The sequence below is a fragment of the Ostrinia furnacalis genome, unplaced genomic scaffold, assembly GCF_004193835.3.
Source record: "Ostrinia furnacalis isolate ACB-3 unplaced genomic scaffold, ASM419383v2 OfSCF4053, whole genome shotgun sequence".
NCBI lineage: Eukaryota > Metazoa > Arthropoda > Insecta > Lepidoptera > Crambidae > Ostrinia > Ostrinia furnacalis.
Genome location: NW_021134292.1, coordinates 314,221 through 335,643, shown reverse-complemented (window position 1 = coordinate 335,643; position 21,423 = coordinate 314,221). Strand labels below are relative to the sequence as shown.

The following is a 21,423-nucleotide window of genomic DNA, read 5'->3' as shown; positions in this document are numbered from 1 at the left end:
AATGGCGTCGGCTGTCAACTCAATACCTGAATGCTCCACCGCCATAATCATGGGCTCAAATTTTTCAGGCAATCCTGCTAACAATAAGGAGCCGACCCATTCGTCACTGATTTTGAATCCTGTATTGTTCAATCTCTGACTTGTTTCTAACAATGAAGTAACGTATTGAGACATTGATTCACAATTTTCTCGACGGATAGAAATGAGGTTCCGAAGCAATCCGATGCGTCTCGTGTAACCATTATCATCAAATAGTTTTTTCAGCTTTTGCCACAGTCCCATTGCTGTTGATTCACTTTTGATGTGTACGAATAAACTGGGATCTATAGTTAGAACTATCTTGGCTTTTGCCTTCGCATCGTTTGGATCGCCGCCGGTCGTGATGCACTGTTGCATGCCTTCCAATATGAGGTAGTTTTCCACGGCAAACGCCCAATCTTCATAATTTTCTCTGCCTTTGAGCTTTGCAATGCTTGCAATAAGATTTGTCGTCATTTTTGCACTATATTTACACCAAAATTACTTTAACTCGCGAGATAGGCCCATAACCTATAATGAAACACAATATGGCTGGACAACGACTAACTTTATTTTATTTTTTTTTAGATTATTGAACTGAGCCCAAGTGGTCAAATAGGTGGCGCTACTGTTTACATTTTGTTACACATTCCAACATGAAGAAATCGATAAGAGTGATACTGATGACGAATTCTTAGCTAATCTTACGGAAAGACAAAATTAGTTAGGATTACAAAGCGTGAAGTTTCAGTGATTTTTATGGTTTTTTTTTCGGTGGCTAATAACTGTACTTCTAGGAGCCAATTACTGTGATTTTGGGGCCAATAGCTAAATTTAATGTGATCTCTGATATTTTTAAAATTATCATTGTAATTCTTATCGTATAACACCAAATACGTACTAGCTTAAATAGCAGCAATACTGTTTTCTCATAATAAAATATAAAAAGTAAACAAAAGTCGAGTTTTTGTTACATTTTACACAAGTTAACTTACACAACGCTCTTAAAGGGCCAATAACTGTAGCAATCACCCTATTACTGAATTAAGTTCAATCACATCGCCTGATTACGATTTCGATTTTTCTAAAACTCCTTAATTTATTTTTTGAGTATAATAAAACAATTACTACCTACTAAATTTTGTTTTAATTAATACAGGTAATCAACCCCCTTTTCTATAATTTGAAATTGAACATCTCTTTAACATACCTCATCATCATCATCATCAACAGCCCTTTACAGTCCACTGATGGACTATGAGCCTCCTCCACTATAGTGGAGGGTTTTGCCATAATCTCCACGCTTGGCAGGCGGGTTGGAGATCGCAGTTTAAAAGATTGATGTTTTTCAGAGAGCGCTGCTGCCCATTCTCTGTTTGATGTGTAGTCCCTAAGTCGCCTCTTACGACACCCGCGGGAAGAGTAGGGGTTGGTGACAAATGTATTCTACTCTGCCGTCACCACACGGCTTTAACATACCTGTAACGGCTAAATGTCAGTATCCTCGTGTCTTATTTTATCATATATGGCTGTTAATAATAGTTGAAAGGTTTCTTTCTTCATCCGAAAATGATTGTAAAATTTAGTTTCATCTTCTTCCAACTGCGTAAAAAGAGTTTGAAATGCACCATATTTTTCCCTTTCCAATAATATAGGATGCACCCACGATGACCTTTTACGTTTTTCTATTTCTTTTTGTTTCTTCTTGTACAAATAGTAGGCCAATACGAGTTTTTTTTTCTTATTATTCGACATTTCACACGTGTGTAATCTCTGACTACCAGTTCAAAACTAACGCATATAGACGGCAGTCCATCCATCCGGTAAAAAAATATGTATACAAGGATAGCCGTTTATTGACGGTCCGTTATCCGGTGAAAAAAACGGACGTCTACAAGCGCTCTTATACTTCTCGTGTGAATTCCTTCTAGGGACGAAACGCCTCTGTTGTGACTGAATTTAATTTTTTTTTTTTATTCGCAGCTACCGGTTTAAACAACATGAAAGGTCTACTGGTTTTACTAGCTTCTGGCACAGGCGAAACCAGAATCGATGGCGGAGTCCCCTCATCCTGGTACAGAACTGTGAGTATATCTTATCATCGTTACAATTTCTAAGCCAAGAGTTTAACGTGTGCCCCAACCCTCCGAACGTCTTGTAAGTTTCAACGAAATTAATGTTATTTTTAGGGTTCCGTAGCCAAAATGGCAAAAACGGAACCCTTATAGTTTCGTCATGTCCGTCTGTCCGTCTGTCCGTCTGTCCGTCTGTCCGTCTGTCCGTCTGTCACAGCCGATTTACTCGGAAACTATAAGTACTACAGTGATGAAATTTGATGGGAATATGTGTTGTATGAACCGCTACAAAATTATGACACTAAATAGTAAAAAAAAGAATTGGGGGTGGGGCCCCCCATACATGTAACTGAGGGATGAAAATTTTTTTTCGATGTACATACCCGTGTGGGGTATCAATGGAAAGGTCTTTTAAAATGATATAAAGTTTTCTAAAAAACATTTTTCTTAAAGTGAACGGTTTTTGAGATATCAGCTCTCAAAGTCGTAAAAAGTATGTCCCCCCCCCTCTCTTTTTATAACTAGGGGGTATAAAATTCTAAAAAAAATAGAGGTGATGCATGCTAATTAACTCTTTCAACGATTTTTGGTTTGATCAAAGTATCTCTTATAGTTTTTGAGATAGGTTGATTAAATTGACATAATAAGTTTATTATATTTGCTGCTACGGAACCCTTTGTGCGCGAGCCCGACTCGCACTTGTTTCTATTCACAGATCACCGATCCGACCAGGTCGCGCAGAAGGCTGTAGGAGAACACGCAACGTTGTGAACAAAGCAGGCATGATAGGGACCCGAATCGGATTCCTCAGCGGCCCGGACCCCAACACCTACTGGCCAGCCTAATGTCTTCTGTCGGATGTCAATTGTGTTTTCTGTTTAAACCGTGACGCTTATGATGTTCATTATTGCAGTGCCAGATTTTTATTACTTTTTAAAATAAAAAGTTGTGATAAAATATTTCTTGGTATCATTTACGTATATACCTGGCTGTGAGCTTAGGTCATCATCGGTCTGCTAGGCTACATGTGCATGGAATGTGCATCGGACCGATGTGCAGCTGTAGGCGTCACGCGGCAACTTGTGCAACAGACACTGCACTTTAATGGGTCGAGCATAACGGCCTATGAGTTTACATCGTTGCATGATAGAACTGTGTCTCCTGACCTCAAAAATACCACCCCCCGCCACCCCCGACCCCTAACTTTGAAGTTATAGGCCGTATGTTCTTGTGCAATTGACTGTAGGGCAGCGGAGTTGTTGAGGATTGAAAGGCCGTGTTTCACAAATTTACTTTATTGCCAGGTCTGCACAATTTAAGATAAATACGGCACAAGTGTAAAGGCCGGAGTAAGAAATGCTACTGGGAGCGATGACACTCAAATACAAACGTCACAAGACCGAACGAATGAATGACAAATGTTAATGTTGGAAGGAACCCAACATACGCTATAGCAGCATTTCCAAGAGTTGTTGGGGCAGTGGACTGCACCCATATAAAAATTGTGTCACCGGGTAACTACCAAAGCAAATTGCTAAAATTTTTCGTTATGTAAATTGTTTTTCAGGAGGAGCTCAATCTGAAGTGTACAGAAATCGCAAAGGATACTTTTCATTAAATGTGCAAATGGTGTGTGATGCGAATTTACGCATTAGAAATGTTAAAGCAAGATGGTCAGGATCTGTAGTTACACGACAGTACAATATTAACGATTCACCGCTGTGTGCGCAATTAGAGCTTGGACATTTCGGGAATATGGTAATTCTTGACGCAAGAGCAAAATATTTGACGTTTTGTAAGCACTATCTAATATTCTATACAAATAAAGAAATTTTGAATTTTTTTGACTTGGAGACAGTGGAGTCTGCTTTATTTACTCACGCCAATATTGAATACACAAACACAAACTCCTGATGAAGAAGCATACAACCGATCCCAAATAAGTACCCGGAATCACATTGAAAGGCTTTTTGGCGTCTTAAAGAGGAGATTTCCATGCCTACAAAAAATAATGGGCCTTAAAATATAAAAAATTTCCTCCTATTATTGTGGCCTGTGCAGTTTTAAAATTTATAAAAAAAACTTTTTTAAAAACAAGCTTTACACTTTTTAGTTGTATCTCAATCTGGGCCCTGGTCATCATTTAGCACCAAAGTGCTCGAGAAGACGAATCCAACGAACCCAAACTCGATAAGTTTCCGCCGTTTCGTTTAGGAGTTCCTATGGCCACCTCCTGAATTCATCATCAGGACCCTGGACATCATCTAGCACTAAAGTTCTCAAAAAGACAAATTCAACGAACCCAAATTCGATGCGATTCCGCCGTTTCGCTTAGGAGTTCCTATAGCCACCTCCTGACTCCATCATCAGACCAGCTCAATGGTACCAAAACTTTGCATTGTCATCGTACTTACATAAGTATATCAAATTTCAGCTCAATCAGTTGAGGAGAACTGGTCTTAATTTCAGTTGCAAGATTTGTCCCACACATACAAGTGAAGTCAAAAGAAGCTTGTAAAAATCAGATTCCATCTCACTTACCTGAAGTTATGAGATCCGCTGTTGATTTACATCTTGGTGGTATGAGCTTAAGAAGTGCAGCAAAAAATTGCAATGTAGGTACCATATCCAACACTAAGAAGGTACGAGATTAAATATTTACATGACAATTCTACTTCGATGGAGCCAAATTACAGTGCACAAAAAATATTTGATGACGCTCAAGAGAGTAGTTTGAAGGAGTATATCATAGACTAGATGACCCGGTGAACTTCGTATCCATGTATTGTAAACCAAATTTATTTTAACCATATGTATTTTAGAGCTGGTAATTTTAAAAAGACATCATCAAATAGTTGTAGGTATCGGCTCAATAAGTGGCGGAAAAAATGGGCAAATCACGCAGACATGACCAATGACCATGTTGGATGCCACTTATTTAGTTGCAGTTTAGTAATCTGGCAATACTGTCAGTGTCAAAGTAACTACCAAAGTTATAAATAACTTCTAAAAATGCATTGTCTCTATTGTAAATAAGTGGATGGAACAGCAAAACAAACGTAATACCTGTCCAGTAGGCCTAAGATGCTCACCGTGATAACTTTTATCGACGTCAATTTGTATGGGCAAAATCGATAAAATGGCGTGATAACCGCTTATCACGGCGCGCATCTTAGGCCTACAGGTTAAAATAAAACATTATTAAAATGCGACGAATGTTACAGCATAATCGCTGACACCTTCAGATTTCGTGTCAAGTGTGGTAAGAATGTGAGCCGAATAATACGCATTAACAGGGCATAGGAACAAAAAGATAGACTAAAGCGAAAGTTGCTATTGAAACCAAAATTCGTCTCTACAATGCAAATTGTCTCAATGCGTCGTCAGGCCAACCTAACTGGTGGTGGTCCACCTCCTCCTCCACCTACCACGGAGGAGAACTTTGTAATAAATTGTATAGATCAAACTTCATTGGTGGGTCACACTAATTCAAAAGAATCATTGGTGACAATAATACAGGAGCCACCCACTATTGATTTGTTGGAGCATGATGAGCCAGGGAGTGAAGCAACAAGGTCTCAAGTAAAGCGAACCAACCAACCGAATAGACGTTGAACTGTGGCACAAAGGAGATTACAAGAAGGTTTGAGTGCTGGTCAAAACCTTCGTGTCTGCCTCCAAGAAAAAAATGAAATAAAAAAAAAGTTTTATAAAACTTTTTAACAAATATGGAAAAATAAACGCAGGACTTAGCAGATATTAGAAGATAATAAAAAGAAACGTGGATTGAATTACATAGCATCTGAGAAGGAATTGCTTTTGGATACAAATCAAGAACCTTCGTGTCTGCCTCCAAGAAAAAAATGAAATAAAAAAAAGTTTTATAAAACTTTTTAACAATAATATGGAAAAATAAACGCAGGACTTAGTAGATATTAGAAGATAATAAAAAGAAACGTGGATTGAATTACATAGCATCTGAGAAGGAATTGCTTTTGGATACAAATCAAGAATACGAAACATGATTGAACAATGGTGCGATCTTGTGATTTGTTAAACACAATTTTGGCATTTATTTCTTCTTGGCCCATACCAAGAGTAAATAAAACATAAGTCACAACTTATGTGTTTATTGTGTACATTTATGTACTTAAATTTCTTATTGACAAACTTTATTTTCAGTTATCAGCATATCATAGAAAACAAGGAAACAAACGGCAAATGATGATTTAAAAGCGCGAAAATTGGGATTATATTTGTGAGAAATACAATGTGTCTCAAAAGAAAGTTTACATAATATTGTCATACTTCGATGCCGTTGACTTTGTAATCCCTGTGGTAGGTCGTTTACCAAAATTGTTGATGAACCATGTCGCGGGACACTGGACCTCGGTCCCCGGTGGAGTGAAGTTAAAGATAACCTTCCGTTCAGTTTGCGTCTTTAAATGAACGGTGGACTTTTTAACAGGTATTGACTTACTTGGATGTAAGACTTATAAAGTGGACATTAACATAATTATTAATCGTACATGGGTAAGTTTTACTCGTAAAAAATAAATAAAACTTTGTAATAAAAATATTTTTTTACATAGTGACTAACATAAGCGTTCTTATCGTTGATGCAAACATTCTTCGCAAAAATGTTTTTGGCAGAAGAAGTAAAGAAAGCTGAGATTAAATCATGCACATTTCTGGTAGAACATGATTTACCGTTTACAATTTATTATGATGGACCATTTGAGTGAGCTGGTGGAAAAAATTTTCATGATTCGGAAATTGCTAAATCATTTTCGTGCAAGCGTACAAAATCTGCTGCAATTTATAATGTACTAAAACCAAAAATGGAAAAAGAACTACATGCTGAGTTGGCGTCTTCTGCAGATAATGCGCTCCCGAAAAGCTGTTTTTTCAGTTGTCATTGTTGAAAGCACAGATGTTACTTCGACGAATATTCTCGAATTATTTTCAAACATAACAATTTCAATCTTAATATGGTTAGGATGGCCCAAAGCTCGTCAAACCTGTATAAAAATGGACATGACATAGTGTTGAAGAGTGCAACAAAAACAAGCTGATTAATAAAAATGTAATAGAAAACCTACTGTATCTGTGGTAGATGTCGCTCTTGTCTATGACAGCTCTCTCGAACCCTCCATCATTGTGCTAGGTTGTACTAAATTACTTTCCAAGATAAAATACAGAAAGTCAAGTTAATTACGCATCTTTTCTTTAATTACCTAATAACCCTAACAGGTTATGGGCCCAGACACAACTAGTGCATATAGTTTGAGTTGAAAGTTGAATTACAGTTGATTTGCAAAAATTGCAAACTTGCATCACCAAAATGGAGGCAAAAGGCGTGGTGCTCAATGGGGGCAATTGGCCGGCGTGGAGGCTGCAAACAACTATTATGCTAAAGGCTCGTGGTTTGTACGAAGTGGTTACTGTTGAAAAGCCAGAAAAGGGGGATCGAGCCATGATTGAGCAGTGGGAGGCCAGGGACAGTAAAGCACAAGAACTCATTGTGCTACGTGTAGATGAGGACGTATTGAATTACCTAGCAACATGTGAAACCAGCAAGGAGATGTGGGTCAAACTTACCAACCTCTACGAATCCAAGTCTAAAGTCGGTGTACATTTGATCCAACAAAAATTCTACAATTTGAAGTATGAGGGGCCAATGGCTAAATTCCTCTCCAACGTAGAAGAAATAGTAACAAGACTAAAAACCATGAAAGAAGAAATCTCAGAGAAGATGGTTGTCACCAAGATCATTATGAGTCTGCCGAGCAGCTATAAACACTTCGTGTCAGCATGGGAGTCGGTTCCGGAGAGCGAGCAAACCATCAGTAAGTTATCTGCAAGGCTATTGGTTGAAGAGGAAAGGTGCAAAGTTGAGGAAGAAGAGGTCACAGCGGCTCTGGTGTCAAATAGTAAGAAGAAAATGAGTGAAAATAAGTGTTACAGTTGTGGTAAACTAGGACATTTTAAGAGAGATTGCAAAAATAGAAAATGTAACTATTGTGGTAAAGTTGGACACTTGTTTAAATATGCAATGCAGAGCGAGGCAAAACACAAACAAGTCACCTAATGCGTATGTAATGCCAGGTTACACATCAAAATGTTGGGTTATGGACAGTGGTGCGAGTGAGCACATGTGCAAAGATAAAGATAAGATGTATTCATTAACTACACTCAGGTAAATAACAAACATGTAATTATAGTAGATGGTAAACAATTACAAGTATTAGGTATTGGTGATGTTGAAGTGTATGCTTTTAATGGTAAAAATTATGAACCCTCAATTTTATTAAATGTTTTACATGTTCCAAAGTTGCAAGTAAATTTATTTGAGTTGTTTGTGCCATTGACAAAGGCTATAAAATTGTAGTACAGAGTTCTAATGAATGTTGCTTTACTAAGGATGGTAGGACAACATGCAGCTCATCACGCTATGGAGATTTGTTTATCATGAATTTTAATTTTAAAGGAAAAGTAGCTTTCAAAAGTGTGAATGAGTGGCATGAAGTTCTAGCACATCAAAATTACAACCATGTTAAAAATGGACTTGTGTGGTCCTATGGAGGAGTGTTCTCTCAGTGGTTCTAGATACCTTTTGTTGTGTAAAGATGACTATAGTAGCTTTCGATTTTTATATTTTCTAAAGAACAAGTGGGAAGTTAAAGATAAAATTTTTGATTTCAATCCAAAGAATCCGACATGAAGTTCTAGCACATCAAAATTACAACCATGTTAAAAATGGACTTGTGTGGTCCTATGGAGGAGTGTTCTCTCAGTGGTTCTAGATACCTTTTGTTGTGTAAAGATGACTATAGTAGCTTTCGATTTTTATATTTTCTAAAGAACAAGTGGGAAGTTAAAGATAAAATTTTTGATTTCAATCCAAAGAATCCGACAAACAGACCGCGATGCTTTTTCCATGCCGCTTACACGTGCCGGCAGAGGCGAGAGCCACCCCCACTCTTCTCTTTTCTTTCTCTCTTACTCCGCCCCAATGGGAGGGACTGCGGGAGCGACGTTTTTTCAGTTCGCAGTCATTTTTTGCAGTTTTTGTGTCTGTTTTATGCGCGCAAAAAATGCCGTATCGATACTCAGCCTAGGAGTACCTGGACATGTACGATTTTGTTACCGTGACCCTGGACTAGTACTACTGCGGGCGAGGGCGCTTTACGCCGAAAGGCATGGGCGCGATGTCCATATTTGCACCATAGATGGCGCAGTTCAGCGCTTCAGGGAGAGTGGCAGCTTCCGCCCTCATCCCGAAGCGGGGAGGCCACGACTTCCAGCGCGCTTCGAGGATAAAGTTTTAAACTTCTTTCGCCAACATCCATTGGCGAGCACCGCAGACGCATCCCGTGTGTTTGGCGTAAGCCGACAGTACGTGTGGCGGCTTCTACGCAGCGAAAGGCTCCATCCTTACCATTTTACGCGGGTGCAGGAGTTGTTACCGCAGGACTTCGCGCCAAGGATGGAGTTCTGCCGCTGGCTGCTTCGAAACGCCACAAATAATATTCTGTGGACGGACGAGTGCACGTTCGCGCGTGAGGGACTATTTAACGTGCATAATGCACATTATTGGTGCGAGTTCAACCCGCGCGTAATACGACCGGACCACTTCCAACACAGATTTAGTTTGAATGTGTGGGGAGGGGTGTTGAACGGTCACTTGCTGGGACCCGTTTTTTTGGAACGCCTAAATGCGGACACATACCTGCAGTTCCTTCAGCGTGACCTTCCTGAGCTGTTATTGGACGCGTATTTCCCTTTCGTTTGGCGAGATGGATAGTAATACAAAGCCGTGCTGATTTTCGTCGCCAATTGAACACGGTAAGGGAAATACGCTGCAGAAATAATATCTTTTTTTTGTTAAGAAAAGTAAAAACAAAAACTAGCATGATTTTTTTTTTTAAAAACACTTGGGTCTTATTTGTATGATGTTTTTAGATGTGTTGGTAAGATATTATCACTATAAAAAATAACACCTTATAAATAATCTATTAAAGCAAAACAAAATTGAAGACACATTTCCTAACGTAGAAATTGCATTGAGAATATTTTTAAGCATGATGGTAACTAACTGCAGCGGAGAACGCTCCTTCTCCAAATTGAAACGAATAAAAACTAATTAAGAAGTACAATGCTTCAAGAGAGATTAACTAGTTTGTCGCTGATGTCCATAGAATGTGATATTCTCAATACCATAGTGTTGGGGACGACTCGCCGACAAGGAGAACATCAGCGAAATAGTGGCGCGAACGAATGCGTACACCGTTGCGCGTTAACTCTAAATGTGAATGTTTTATATGTTAATTGTTAAATATTTAAGGTTTTAAGATGTATCTGATGGTCTATGTAATAATATTAAATAATATTAATTTACGGAAATATGAACCGTTTAAGTAAGTTACATAAGTAAAGATGATAAATGATGTATATAATTCTTTATAGAAGATTTAATTTACTAAGGACTAAGTTAAATTGTAATATATAAGAAAAGACGAAACTTATGTACTACTTTTAACATGTAAATAATGACGAAAACACATAATAATTAAGGAAAATAGATAATTAAGAAAAGGAAGATAGGGAATCGCTTAGGAGTGAGCGAGATAGGCATGTGAGCCTACATTCGGGCATGGCGATTGGTGTAGACTGTAAATTATGGGCGATTGCCGCGACTAAACCCTCGCTCTCAGACAAGACATAAGAAGCGCGCCTCGAGCCCAAAAGAGTAGAGTCGCGCTCGCACTGTTCGGACGTCTCGCTGCGAGCCGCTCCCTCCTTGCCCAGACTGTCTGCCTTTTTCAAGGCGGTTTCTAGGCTTCTCGTTTCTTTGCGTGTGCGCGTTCGCGTAAGTTGTTCTTACAATAACGCGGGCGGGCACGCGGATTCGAACGCGTCGCGATTTGTCAAACCCACTCTTTATAGTAGTCGCTAAGCGGATACCTCGCAAGCTTAGTGAGCGTTGACCCGATATTGCCGACTTAATCCCTTCAGGACTAAGTTGAAATCGGACGGGGTCAGGACCACCGGCCTTGGGGGATCTCCTAGTCGAGCCTGACCGTCTCCCTCCCGCCCCTCCCCTCTCCTTTTATCCCATTCCTCGGGTGTTGTTTGGGCGCTAAAGGCTCCGGCTGGAAGCTACCCTCTACATTCGAGGCTGTTAGGGCCCCTCTTGCACATTAAGATCGGCAAGAAGCTTGTAGCTTAGGGCTCACCTTAGGACACACCCTTCCCGCTACCCCGCGGTAATCCCACCCGGGGACCGAAAGTAGGCCAAGAGCAGGCACGACCGCCGCACAGTTTCTTCCTGGTTCTTCTGTGCGGAACGTGACGCGAGCGAACCAGAGTAAGTTCGTCATACATTAGACAGCTGTTGGTCGGGCGAGCGATGGCGCCGTCCGACCTTGTGATCAGGCTCCTCGTAGCGCTGGCCTCGCGATTCCCGGAAGTGATCGAATCGCTTTCCGATGAGATCCCGGAGCTTCGGGAAGCCCTTCCGGCTGACCCAGCTCGCCCCTGCTCTCCCCTCACTAACGAGGACTCCCCCCCGCTCAGCCAAAGCGAAGCCGCTTCCGGCTCCGCCCCCGAAGAGGAGATGGACGTCTCGGAAGAGCGTCCATCCGAGACCTCAGAGGGATCCCAATCGGAGGAATCTTGCACGTCCTCCGACTCCGCCTCATCCGACGAAGGCTCGCAGTCGGACGAATTCGTCCCAGTCGGTAAAACCGGCAAGCGAGCCCGAAAGTCAAAGCCCAAGGCGACCAGCTCGCCCAAGGCCAAACGTCCGGCTAATATCCAGGCCGATCCCGCCAGCCCGCCCCGGGCTTCCGCGGCTTCCGCGGCCCCCGCGCCGCAGTCCCCCCGGACGAACTCGACCACCGAGTCGCCCGCCCCCTCTCAGGCCTCCTCTACTCAGAGGAAAGAGGGCCCCCACCCCCTTTGTACATACAGGACAAGGACAAGTGGGTCGACGTTTCCAAGAGGTGCGCCGCTACCGGCGTCAATTACCTCTCCGCCCGCACCACGCCTCAGGGCATCAAGGTGCAGGTGCAAACTTCCCGAGATCATAGATCTCTTACTACCATGCTTAAAAGCATGAAGGTAGGTTTCCACACCTACGCGCTCCCAGAGGAGCGACTTCTGCGCGTGATCATACGCGGTATCCCTCGCGAGCTGCAAACCTCGCAGATCTTGGCTGATCTAAAAAGCCAAAACCTTCCCGCCCTCGAGGTACATCGAATGTACCGGGGCCGCCAAGCTGAACCATACGACATGGTTCTAGCCATCCTAGAACGGACGGACGCCGGTAAGGCAGTGTTTAGCATAAAAACACTGTGCCAACTTTCCGGCATCCGTGTCGAAGTCCCGCACAAACGCGATCCCCCAGGGCAGTGTCATCGCTGCCAACTCTATGGGCACTCTGCCCGTAACTGTTTCGCCAAGCCCAGGTGCGTCAAGTGCCTGGGTAACCACGGCACCCCCGAATGTCCTCGCCCGAAGGACATCTCACTCTGCACAGAGCCGCCTAGCTGCGTCCTCTGTGGAGAGACGGGACACCCCGCGAACTATCGCGGGTGCCCGAAGGCCCCCAAGGCACCGCGTTCGAGTCGTACGACTCAGCCGCGAAATGCCCCCGCCCCGCGACCTCAGGCCGCACCGGCGGGACCCACCGCCTCACCCCCCACCTCGGCCCACTTCCCGCCGCTACCTAGAGCTTCACCACCCCCCATCCCCCCCGCCCTTGCCCCTCATTGGGCAGGATGGGCGAAGCCGGCGGCAGTCGCTCCTGCGGCGCCAAAGGCGCAGGCCCCTAAGGCCAAACTCCAACCGAAGCCACAGGCCCCTAAGGCACCGGCTTCGGTCGAACGAGTTGTTGAGGCGCTGAAAGCGGCCGAGGGTAACACCGAGGCTATGCTTCAGGTCGCCTACTCTTCCCGCACTTTGTGCAGAGCGCTTAAGGACTTTAGATTAAACCCATAATTGATTTACAAACCAAGAGCAGAGTCAAACCAAAAGCCTTAAAAATAAGCTATTTTAACGCTAACGGGTACAAATCCCAAAGAATAGAAATCGCTGATTTCCTGAGGGAGCACCAGTGAGACGTCTTTCTCATGCAGGAGACCTTCCTAAAACCCTCTTTCAGGGACCCTAAAATTACATAGTTCGCAACGATAGGACTACTTCCGCCCACGGTGGCACTCTCATCTACTATAAAAGGTCACTGCACTGTGTACCTTCAGCCTACCTAGCGCCGGCTAACAACAACCCCGAACGCTCTAGATCACTAATTACTAGCGACCTAGAGGCGATTCTCAACTGTAGCGTTGCAGTTTTGGCTGTTTTTCACAAATTGATTTTCTTACTCGATATTTGGATTTAGGATACCACTAGCGACATCTATTGGCGTGATTTAGAATTAATTTGCAATAGATGGCGCTTTTTGCTCAGTCAATTCAAATATATTTTATTGAAACATTTCCTAATGTTTTTATTTTGATTATTCTATTTTTTAATAGAATATTTTCAGTGTTCAGGAGATTGTTTTCATCATGGTGTTTATTAGTATTTGCTTTTTTAAAGCGGCGAAACGAAACGTCTCGCGATTGACATCGCGGCTGTCAGTTGAGCTGTCAAATCACTTTGGAATTTTGGTCGATCTTGCGCAACCGCAATTTTATTGTTTTCTGGGATGTAGTTCCCTGTGTTTCAAATCGTGTTTTGCAGAATGCATCCACGATAATTTCTTAATATATTTTTAAAATGATCACACATGAGGTAAGTTCCCGTCGGAGAATTTATTTATTTTTCGTGATTGATATTTTTCGTATTCCAGTATTTCATGTGATCGTTTCTTTCAGAAATTCCCTAAATTCTATTCGGATGTGGGTATTGGGTTGCTGAGGGCTGCGAGCGAAGCTCAAATTAGTGAACAGCCTTCGTAAGTATTTCTTTCCCATTGCGGGTTTTTTCATAACCTAATGCCACGTTCCACATGTGATGCTGACACTCGTATTTTTCGTTTCAGATGCGGGATTTCAAATTTCATATTTCATATTTTGCATTTTGATATTTCATATATTTTAATTTCTCTTCATTTCGTATGAAATATTTGTCCTTTCTAAACTGCTGATCTCTTCGCATTTCCTCCTTGTCATCAAACCTCTGTCTCTGCAAGAGTTTGAACGCTTACCTGGCGAAGAGATGCAAGAGCTTCATCTGGCACTGCGCGTTGAGGCCGTGGAGGACGCTGCTTGGAGCCTAAAAGTGTGCGAGACCCGTTGGACCCCGGAAGAAGAGAGGAACGTTCAGGGTAACGGCTTATAACCGCATGGCTTCCAAGGTACCCACTTTTCCATCCTTCAAGTAGGAGTCTTTCCGACCTGACATCGTGCAGTTATCTTAACTATTAGAGTCTTTTAATATTTAGGCTGAGTTTTAAGAAATTTGTAGTGGCGATAATATTCACCAAACCGAACCTAATTAACGACCCTGAATCCCTTGAGATTGGCACTATCTATTACAGTAGTTATAATATCGTAATTGTCAACTGTATTCAAGCTTACGAGACAAAATAAATTGTGTCAATTGAGAGGGAGCTGTTTTATTTACATTTTTTTAATTTCATACAAGGAACGGTAACTTTTATAAATTTCTGCAAGCCGGACAACCTCTTTTTCACGTGCAGACAATTCACCATCTTCTCAGTCTGCACCGGTGGCGGTTCAATTCCAGTCACCAAGCCGCCAGGAAAAAAATCCTTTCTTGCACAACTTAGGTAGCTCCGTCGTAGTGGCGGGGGATCTAAACGCCAAACATACCGCGTGGAATTGTGTTAGCACAAACCCCCGCGGTAGGCAGCTAGAGTCCTTGGCAGACCAACTGAACTTTGATGTCATCGCTCCCATGTCTCCGACCCACTTCCCTGCCATAGTAGGACACCGCCCAGACATTCTCGATTTGTCTCCTTAAGAACATAAATCTCCGCTTAAGCTCTATAGAGCTCTATCACGCCTTGGACTCTGACCACAGGCCTGTGGTCATTAGTTTAATCCCCCGAGTAGGCCCCGATTCGAACACAGGCCTCCCTCCCCCGTCAAAGGTAGTGGTGGATTGGGACAGACTGGGCGAAAGCCTCAAGTCGGCCTCTTCTCCCCTCCTAGATACCAATCCGGACGTGATTAGCACACCGGAACAGACCGCCAGCGCTATCAACTCCCTCACCAGTCACGTGCAGAACGTCGTGAAGGACTGTTCACGACAGGTACCGGACTTGGGTCACCAAAGATGGAACCTGTCGCCTGATGCACGCGCTCTGTTGACGGAGAAGAACGCGGCCATCCGAGCTTACGACTCGTACCCCACCGAAGAGAACCGGGTTCGCATGCGCTCCTTGCAGCGTGCTGTAAAGAAATGCATTCGCGATCTCCGGAACGAACGATGGGACTCTATGGTACAATCCCTCGAGCCGAATCATCTAGCCTTTTGGCAGTTGACCAGGCGTCTCAAGTCTGACTCTGTAGCAGCCACTCCCTCCCTTAATTCGGGCAACAGAAATGGAAGTTGTGACTGAGGAAGATTTAACACAAGCTTTAATGAATATTAAAGAAGACAAGGTAAAGTACCATTAATAATGATTTTTTACAAATATTAATAGGTATTAATCTTTATTATTGTAACTAATAAATTATTATGGTTTTAGATAGAAATGAAAAAAACTGGTGGTGGCTATTGGAAACCAAAAACTACAGTCAGAAACTGATGCAATAATCCTTTCTATAATAAAAGAACAAACAGAACCAATCTAAATGATGGCGCTGCAGTTTTTTTTTAATGGTTTGTATAATTTTTTAATTTACATGCTTATTTTTAAATAACTTTGATTTTGTTGACTTAAGGAGAAACCTTCATTTTAGATGCGAGTTGAAATAACTTGTTCCAGCCAAAACAACATATTAATTGACAATAATGATAAAATATGTGCATCTTCTTTGAACACATCTTTCTTATCTACACAAGAAGAAGTAATGGAAATGTAATATCTGTGTATGATATGAATATGTACCTACATTGTACAATGTACATGTCTTTTATTTAACCAGAATTAGGCAGGTATTTGCCCATAAACATTAGAGAACTAAACGGCGAAAACTGTCCGTTTATTTCTACTAGTAGGACTAAACTCCGTTTAGTTCTACGATTAGTTTCGCTGGTAGGATACCAGGAATAAAGACATAAGTGCCGCAATGGCAACCTTTCAAGTTTTCTTTTAACTATGAAGAAGCTGCCATGAAAGCAATAGTTGAAGTGTTCCCAAACGTGATTGTCAAAGGATGCTTCTTTCATTTTTCGAATGCAATATGGAGAAGGGCAAAATCATTACATCTAACAAAAATGAAACGTACAAGAAGAATTATCCAACTGTATGATATTAAAAATAATAATGAATGTGAAAATACTGAAGATGCAATTGAGAATCAAACTGAAAAATTTTACTTTGATTTTTGTTGTTGTGATTATTTATAACAATGTATGTAAGTTCTGGTAACTAAGAAAAATGTTTATTGTTTAATTAAATTACAAAATGTATGAAATCGGCCTTTTTAACTTTACGCGCGTTCACTCTTCCATGTAGTGAATGGTCACCTCAGATCATAGAAAGAGAATAGATATGAAGTCGCGCGTAACTACAACGAGAACCAGTGTCCCCACATTTCCCCCACCACAGCTCCCACACACACATTCAACTGTGTAAAAACAAAGCGACTGAGAGTCTACGACAACATGTGCAACCGGCTTAAAAGTGCTGTGATTGGCCAGAAGGCGTGCCTTATGGCCAATCAATGGCCGCGTGACGTGACGCACACTTTGAAAAAAGCAATTAGAGAGAAGAAAGATAAAATGGAGTCGATAAGATATCGATACTTTAAATCCTGGGGGCAAGGCTCGAAATTGGTTTAAAAAATGCTTGTATGAAAACCTTTTTATTATTATACGTTATTATTATGTTCTTTAACGATTTTTGCATAAAGGAGTCAGTTCCATTTTGTATGGACGAAAAACTCAGAAATAAAGTGGTTGCTAACTAAATCGTCAATGTACAACGTGTTTGAATTTTTATCACCACTAATTTCGATATCGCAGTAAATGTCACGGCACTGAATTCGTTCGTAAAAATGTTTAGTTTTTTTTATTTATAAGCAAAATACCAATGGATTTGCAATACTTACATGTGGTAAATGACTTCATTGTTCCTGTAGTTCTTCGTTTCACTTATGTTATTGCACGTTACGACGCATTATCCAACAATATCGGAGAACATTTCCTCAGTACGACTGAATCGCGACTAACCTGGCGTCGCGGACGATGTTCGTTTCTGGGCATATCGCGGAGACACGCGCCACGCCCCCGTTTCACATCTATTCCCTTCTATGATCTGAGATGGTCACTGTCGCCTATCAACCACCGACGAACCGGCTGGACGTGCCGGCCGCCACGTTATCTCTTTCATATGTAACTAGCTGANAAGAAGAATTTTGTGAAAATGCAACAGTGACCAGAGAGAATTTGGTCCAAAGTTGAAAACGTGAGCAGGTCATATGGCCCCTCTTGCACATTAAGATTGGCAAGGGGGATACAAACTTAGGGCTCACCATAGGTACACACACTTCTCGTTGACCCAGAGGGAAGTAATCGTATAAACCGTCTAATACCTCTTCGGGAGGCTCCTCGGAGTCCCAATGCTAATCCTCCCAGTCCAGCTCTAATGAGTCATCAGAGTCTGGCTCTTCCACCTCGTCCCACGAGAGTACTCCCTCAGAAGCACTTAATTCCAGACTCCAGTAGCCAAATCCAGAAAGCGCACCCGCAGCGAAAAAGCCAAGGCGACATATAGCTTGCTTAAGGCTAAGCGCTCCGCCCTGTATCACATGCAGACGGTCAATATAAGTTAATCGTGGTATAAGGCCATCGGGAGTGCGCGGGTGGACACCTCCGCGTCCCGGAGGCTCAACATCACACTCAACCGGTCCGGGCAGGGCAAGCAGCACCGCATACGAGCGCGCACCATCCAGAATCTTAAGCTGTCGCCGCAAAGTGTCAAAATCGAAGACATAGTGAGATGTGAACATCTAAGTGATATACAAGAAAGTGTAGTGCTACACAGTGTTGCCAACTTAGCTACTTTATAGCTAGATTTAGCAACTTTTTGATGTCAGGCAGCTACAATTATTTTTTATTTGTAGCTAAACTTTTTAGCTACTTTTTCTAGCAACTATTGATTATGATAATTTTTTACAAAGTATTTGTAACTCGCTTTAGCATGTCTTTCACTTCCGCATTCAAATGCTGAGGTAGAAAGATTGTTCTCCCAAATAAATTTAATAAAAAATAAACAGAGGAATAGAATGAGTTTAATAACTCTGAAATTTATTTTATGCATAAAAGATTCGCTCAGGAAAAGCGGCCAGTGCTGTCACAAATACGTTTTTCTTAAAGCCGTAGTTGACAAAATGGGATATTAGATAATTATAATATTCGGTAGATAATCAAAATATTGTCTTCTTTTATTTGTTAATTAAGTAGTCACAGTATTAAAGTTAAGTTGATTAAAGTTTATAGCTGATTTATTAACTGCAGTGTTTTATTTCTTTAGTATTTTATTTACTTCTGAATTCAGCTACTTCTAGCTACTTTTTAGGGAGAAAAAAATACTCAATCTAGCTACTTTCTGTTAAATTCCTAGCTACGAGCCTTTGGTAGCTGTTGGCAACACTGGTGCTACATAGTGCGCGGCCGCAAATATTGATCGGCCAGGACAACTGGCACCTGCTCGTCGCACAGGAGCAGAGAATCGGTAAGCGACACCAACCTATCGCTTCGCTTACACCGCTCGGCTGGGTGCTACACGGCGCGTGCAGTCGCACCGTCGGGCACAGAGTGCATTTTACACAAGAGATTGAGAGCGAGGAACGCCTCAACATGGACCTCAAGCACTTCTTCTCGTTGGAGGCCTTGACGATTGCCCCTAAGCTGCCTCTCAACGACCCCGAAGCCCGAGCACTGAAAATACTGAAAGAAAAAACCACACGGTTAATGGACGGACGCTTCCAAACCGGGTTATTATGGAAAAACGAAGATATCAAGATGCCTGAGAACAGAGACTACGCCCTCAGGAGGCTGGAAGCCACCGAAAAGAAGATAGAAAAGGACCCAGAGGTCAAGGGCAAGGTCATCGAGCAGATGGAGGCCCTGGTGGAGAAAGGTTACGCAGAACTCGCGCCCGTCAATAGCGACAATGACAAGAAATGGTACCTGCCCTGCTTCCCGGTCTTCAATCCTCAGAAGCCGGGAAAGATCAGGATGGTGCACGACGCGGCGGCGAAAACGAAGGGTATGGCGCTCAACGACGCACTTCTCACCGGGCCCGACCTCCTGCAATCCCTACCCGGTGTGCTGATGAAGATGCGTCAGCACCGAGTAGCGGTGTCTGCAGACATTGCAGAAATGTTTCTTCAGGTCAAGATCATCCCAGAGGACCGGGACGCTCTACGGTACCTCTGGCGGGGGTGCGACAGGACAGCTCCACCCCAAGAATATAGAATGACCTCGTTAATCTTCGGGGCCACATCCTCACCGGCTACTGCAATTTACGTGAAAAACAGAAACGCAGAAGAGTTCGCTGCGCAATATCCCAAGGCCGCGGCAGCTGTAAGAGACAACCACTATATGGACGACTACATCCAGAGCTTCGAGAACGAAGAGTCGGCCATCGAGATCGCCGCCCAAGTACGCGACATCCATCGCCGAGCGCACTTCCATCTGCGCAAGTGGATCTCCAACTCGCCGCGGGTGCTGCAGGAGCTGGAAGAGGAGCAGGCGCTCGAGGAGCGCTCCCTGGGCCTCAAGAACGAAAAGGTCTTGGGAATGATATGGAAGACGTCATCCGACGCATTGAAGTACAACTTGGACCTGAGCCGACTGCCCGACGACATCCTACACCGGAAGCCCACCAAGAGACAGGCCCTCCAGGTGGTCATGTCCCTATTCGACCCCCTGGGCCTCGTGTCGCCGGTGACAGTCCAGGCGAAGCAAATACTTCAAGAGATTTGGAGGCGGAGCACCGCGTGGGACGAACATCTACAGGATGACCTGGCGGAGAGGTGGGCCAAGTGGGTCCAGCAATTGGAAGCCCTCCGTGCCATCGAGATACCCCGGTGCTACCCTCACTTCACTCAAGGCGACAATCTTCAACTACATGTATTCGTCGACGCCAGCGAGACCGCCTACGCCGCCGCCCTCTACTGGCGGGTGGAAGACAACGACGGACGGGCGCACACAACACTGGTCCTGGCTAAGAGCCGGGTCGCGCCGCTGAAGACCACCTCGATTCCCCGCCTGGAGCTGCAGGCCGCAGTTATGGGTACGCGTAAGTCCATAAAATCAATCTTCAAATTGACTACAAGAGCTATCATCACAAGACGAAAAAACGGTGCCAAATATGTAAAATTGTGTCTGTTATGTTTTAGGTTCTAACATAGAATAGTGTTCAATTTCTGGCAAATGGTGGCTACCAGCGGCAGATTGATCAGGATCACAGTCTTTGCCTATCCCAGACCACCGTGAGCCGATTTTTAAGCCAATTTTTGAATGCTTCATACTATGTAGATACATTCATGTACTTCTTCCAACTAGTCTTTAATTATGAGCTTAGCTTTATTAGAAACTTAATAAGAAACACAGCCTGAGTGTCTAACTTTTCTTTCTATTAAAACCTTAACTTACTAAATACTTAATATTACAGGCTCTTTTCTGAATGGGTTCACTTCCCAGGTTCAGAGCCTGCCCGGAGAAGTGTAGCAGCCGGCTTTGAGAAGTACCGTGTGCCCGGAATTTTAGGACTCATCGACTGCACTCATGTAAAGATCTTCCCTCCACCTGGGCCAGAAAGCGCACAGTATAAAAATCTACGAAAAGGAGCACATACACTCAGTGTCAATGTGTAAAACATTAAAAGATGTAATTTGCCAAGAAAATGGGTTCATCTAAACAAGAAGAAATAATTATCGCTCAGACTGCAAAAGGAGGTAAGTATGAAGAACCTGGATCGATCGACTGTTATAAAGTCTACAAAAAGACACAAGAACATCCATTTCTTGTGTCTTTTTGTAGACTTCAATACTCTGTGTCTATGACAGGATGTTCACACATCACTACCGTTCGATCATTCGGTCCGCGCCCGTTCACTCTTCCATGTAGAGAATGGTCACTGTATCCCCCAATTACGTGCCGGCCGGCACGTCATCACTTT

At 42.8% G+C, this 21,423-nt stretch overlaps 1 protein-coding gene and 1 pseudogene across 1 annotated transcript; both read left to right on the top strand.

Moving 5' to 3' along the window:
• The first annotated feature begins 3,141 nt into the window (after positions 1-3,141).
• LOC114358613 (putative nuclease HARBI1) lies at positions 3,142-4,122 on the top strand (annotated as a pseudogene).
• A 13,951-nt stretch (positions 4,123-18,073) lies between these two features.
• On the top strand, positions 18,074-21,156 carry LOC114358620 (uncharacterized). The gene is made up of 2 exons (XM_028312638.1): positions 18,074-18,268; positions 18,891-21,156. Exon 2 carries the CDS (start codon positions 19,095-19,097, stop codon positions 20,646-20,648), a length of 1,554 nt encoding a protein of 517 aa, XP_028168439.1. The 5' UTR covers positions 18,074-18,268; positions 18,891-19,094; the 3' UTR covers positions 20,649-21,156.
• Positions 21,157-21,423: the final 267 nt, after the last annotated feature.

Bases quoted from the DNA above. Each gene is read 5' to 3' on its own strand.
- LOC114358620 (XM_028312638.1), top strand. From the start codon at position 19,095: ATGGACCTCAAGCACTTCTTCTCGTTGGAGGCCTTGACGATTGCCCCT.